We start from the raw sequence: 3485 nt of genomic DNA, 5'->3' as shown, positions 1-3485 counted from the left end.
TAGAGTTGCCATGTTGCCACGGATAACCTCGGTGTTAGGATGATTTTGCTTGATTCTGTTCCTCCTCCACCATCAGTAAAAAGAAATGGAAGATGATAGTAATAATGGTAATGATGATTATCATTGTGATAACAATAACAATAATAATGATAATGACAGTGATAGTAACGAGGATAATAGTAATGATAATAACAATGAAAGGATGATGATGATTATCATTATGATAATAACGATAATGATACCAACAATAATAATGATAATAATAATAATAATAATAATAATAATAATAATACACAAGGAAGAACACAAGGAAGTACTGTATTGCTTTTATTATGCGCTAGAAAAACCGCAAACCAATAATACTGAAGACACTTTTCTAACATGGTGTAGACGTAATAGTGATAGCGATAAACTAGATTTTATGGATGCAAACAAACTAGCAAATGTGAGGAGATATATTATGCGTACTAAGAAAATAACAGATATGGAAATTGAACTAATTAAAATACAGGTTAAAGCCGACACTAGAGAACCTGATGACAATGATATTGAAAATGCTGAGGATGAAGGGCCCGATGAGAATGAAAACAACGTACAAGAGGTGGATGACGAGGTGGAAAACGATAGGCAAATTAGGAATGATGTAGCTGAAGATGATTTCGATCAGGAAGAGATAAGCTCTATGAAGACAGACATACTTGAAGAATTGTCTATTGTAATGCACACTGATATAGCTGAGAGAGAACCCCTCCTGAAAATCAGACAAATTCATAAATTTAAAAAATTATTCAACCTTGGCAATGTAGCTTTAAGGCAACTCTGTACTGAAAGAGACCCAGATTTAACAGAACTCAACCAACTAATTTACGCAACATCGAAAGTATTACAAGAAAAATCTGGAATCAAAAATAAACGAAAACGAAATAAAGGGAAACGACGAGGCCCTTCTAAGCCTAAATGGCAGAAACAAATTGATAAGGAAATTGAGAACTTTAGAAGAGAGATCTCAATACTAGAAGAACTCCAAAAGAATGGAAAATCAAAATCTAGAAAATCCAAACAAGTAATAAGAAAATACCAAATTGAAAATAAGGAACAAATACCTGTCATTAAAGAAGAACTTAAGCAAAAACTGCAAGTGAAAGCCCAAAGACTACGACGATTTACAAAACGCAACGATTTTTACCGCCAAAACAAAATTTTTGAGACGGATGCCAAAAAGTTTTACCGAGAAATTGGTAAAACGACCATCGAAGTAAAAGAAATACCAACTGAAGATCAAGTCAAAGACTTTTGGAACAACATTTGGGGTAATAATACAGGACATAATGAAAACGCTAAATGGATTGAAGAACTAGAAAAGGAAGCAGTAGATATCCCTGAACAACAATGGAGTGATATTACTACTGAAGAGATAACGAAAGCACTAAAGAAAGCCCATAAATGGAAATCTCCAGGACTAGACCAGGTTCCTAATTTCTGGCTGGATACACTACAATCTGTTCACTCTAAACTAGCATCAAGTCTTAACAAATTGATTAACGAACCCCACCTCACACCAACTTGGTTCTGCCAAGGCACCACATACTTACTTGCTAAGACAGTTGAGACTGGGGACCCAAAAAACTATAGGCCAATCACGTGTTTATCCACATCGTACAAACTCTTAACCTCTGTCCTTTCAGAAAGAACCTATGCACACCTAGAGGAACACGACATTTTCCCAATCGAACAAAAAGGATGCAAAAAGGGCTCGTATGGTTGCAAAGATCAATTACTGATAAACAAAATGTTGCTCGAAAATGCAAAATCTAAACATCGTAACTTGAGCACAGCCTGGATTGACTATAAAAAGGCCTTCGATAGTGTACCCCACTCTTGGATATTACGTTGCTCAGAACTTTTTAAATTATCACCTACACTTATAAATTTCCTCAGATCATCTATGGAAATGTGGGAGACTAATCTCTTCTTATCCCACTCTACTGGTATCTTGTCCTCCCCTGGCATGAAAATAAAATGTGGTATCTTCCAGGGCGACTCTTTGTCACCTCTGTTATTTTGCATGGCACTTATGCCTCTCTCCAGACTCCTTAACCAAACTGGATGTGGATACAAAATCTTCGAACGCAGAATAAGTCATCTATTTTACATGGACGATCTGAAACTATATGCTTCTAATGATAACGAACTTGAGGGGTTACTGAAAACAGTAAAAGCATTTAGTGATGACATAGGAATGGAGTTTGGGTTAAGCAAATGTGCAAAGGCCACATTCAAAAAAGGGAAGTTAGAGCAAACGAAGAATATTGTGCTAGATGACGACTCTGTCATTAAAGAGCTTGACCAAGAAGGTACATATAAATACTTAGGAGTCAATGAGGGCGATGGGATACAACACGCTAAAATGAAGGAGAAAATTAGGAAAGAATGTTTACGCAGAATCAGATCTATCGTGAAAACTGAGTTGAATTCAAAAAACAGAATCACCGCTATAAACACCTTAGCATTACCAGTAGTAACTTACAGTTTTAATATAATAAATTGGAACTTGAGTGAACTCAAAAGACTAGATAGTAAAATTAGAAAACTGTTTACTTGTAACAGAATGCTCCATCCGAAATCTGATGTTGACCGATTGTACCTTCCACGTAGCAAAGGAGGAAGAGGTATGATACAGCTGGAGCTTTCCTACAAAACGTCAACGATAGGCCTCTACAATTACTTGGACAATACTGAAGACTGGATGCTCCAGTTAGTAAACAGGCATGAAAACTCAAAAAGATTACACTCCGTTACTAAGGAATCTGACAAATTTTCTCGGGAACTTGACCTTGAAATAGAAATCAACAACCTATTATCACCAACTGAGATTGCTCGCAAAACAAAGAAGAAAGCGAAACATGAAGGCTTAAAACAACTTGAATCTCGCTGGCAAGAAAAACCTCTCCATGGACAGTTTGCTGCTCGAGCCAATAATGCTGATGTAGACACACAGGCAACCCATCAGTGGCTACGTAGCTCCGGACTGAAAGCGGAAACCGAGGGCTTCATTCTTGCAGCACAGGATCAAAGTTTGTTTACACGAAACTATCAAGCCAATGTCTTACATAACGGGGCTGACCCAAAGTGTAGATTCTGCGATGAAAGAATAGAAACAATCGACCACCTTGTTTCTGGCTGCTCCATCCTAACACCAGGGGAGTATAAAAACAGACATGACAGGGTTGGTCAATACCTCCATTGGAAAATATGTAACCGCTTTTCCATCAAGACCCAAAGTGACTGGTATAAACACCATCCAGAACCTGTAACAGAGGGAAAAGATGTTACTATTCTTTGGGACTTTCCGATTCAAACAGACCGCACAATACAAGCAAACCGTCCTGATATTGTAATTAAGGATAGAAATAACAATCAATGCTTTCTCATTGATATGAGTGTGCCCTCTGACCGGAATATAGCTGCGAAAACATTTGAAAAGC

General features: G+C 37.2%; 1 protein-coding gene across 1 annotated transcript in view; it reads left to right on the top strand.

The window, feature by feature from the left end:
• Window positions 1-460: 460 nt before the first annotated feature.
• LOC147468858 (uncharacterized) overlaps window positions 461-3485 on the top strand; it is a 3237-nt gene continuing 212 nt past the window's right edge. The window contains exon 1 of the mRNA XM_086552416.1: window positions 461-3485. This exon is cut by the window's right edge and continues 212 nt beyond it. Coding sequence (XP_086408542.1) covers window positions 461-3485 — 3025 coding nt within the window.

The sequence above is a fragment of the Penaeus japonicus genome, unplaced genomic scaffold (assembly GCF_977035675.1).
Source record: "Penaeus japonicus unplaced genomic scaffold, GWHDUDI00000001_assembly GWHDUDI00000026, whole genome shotgun sequence".
NCBI lineage: Eukaryota > Metazoa > Arthropoda > Malacostraca > Decapoda > Penaeidae > Penaeus > Penaeus japonicus.
Note: the sequence above shows the minus strand (reverse complement) of the source record. Positions and strands in the feature narration are given on the sequence as shown.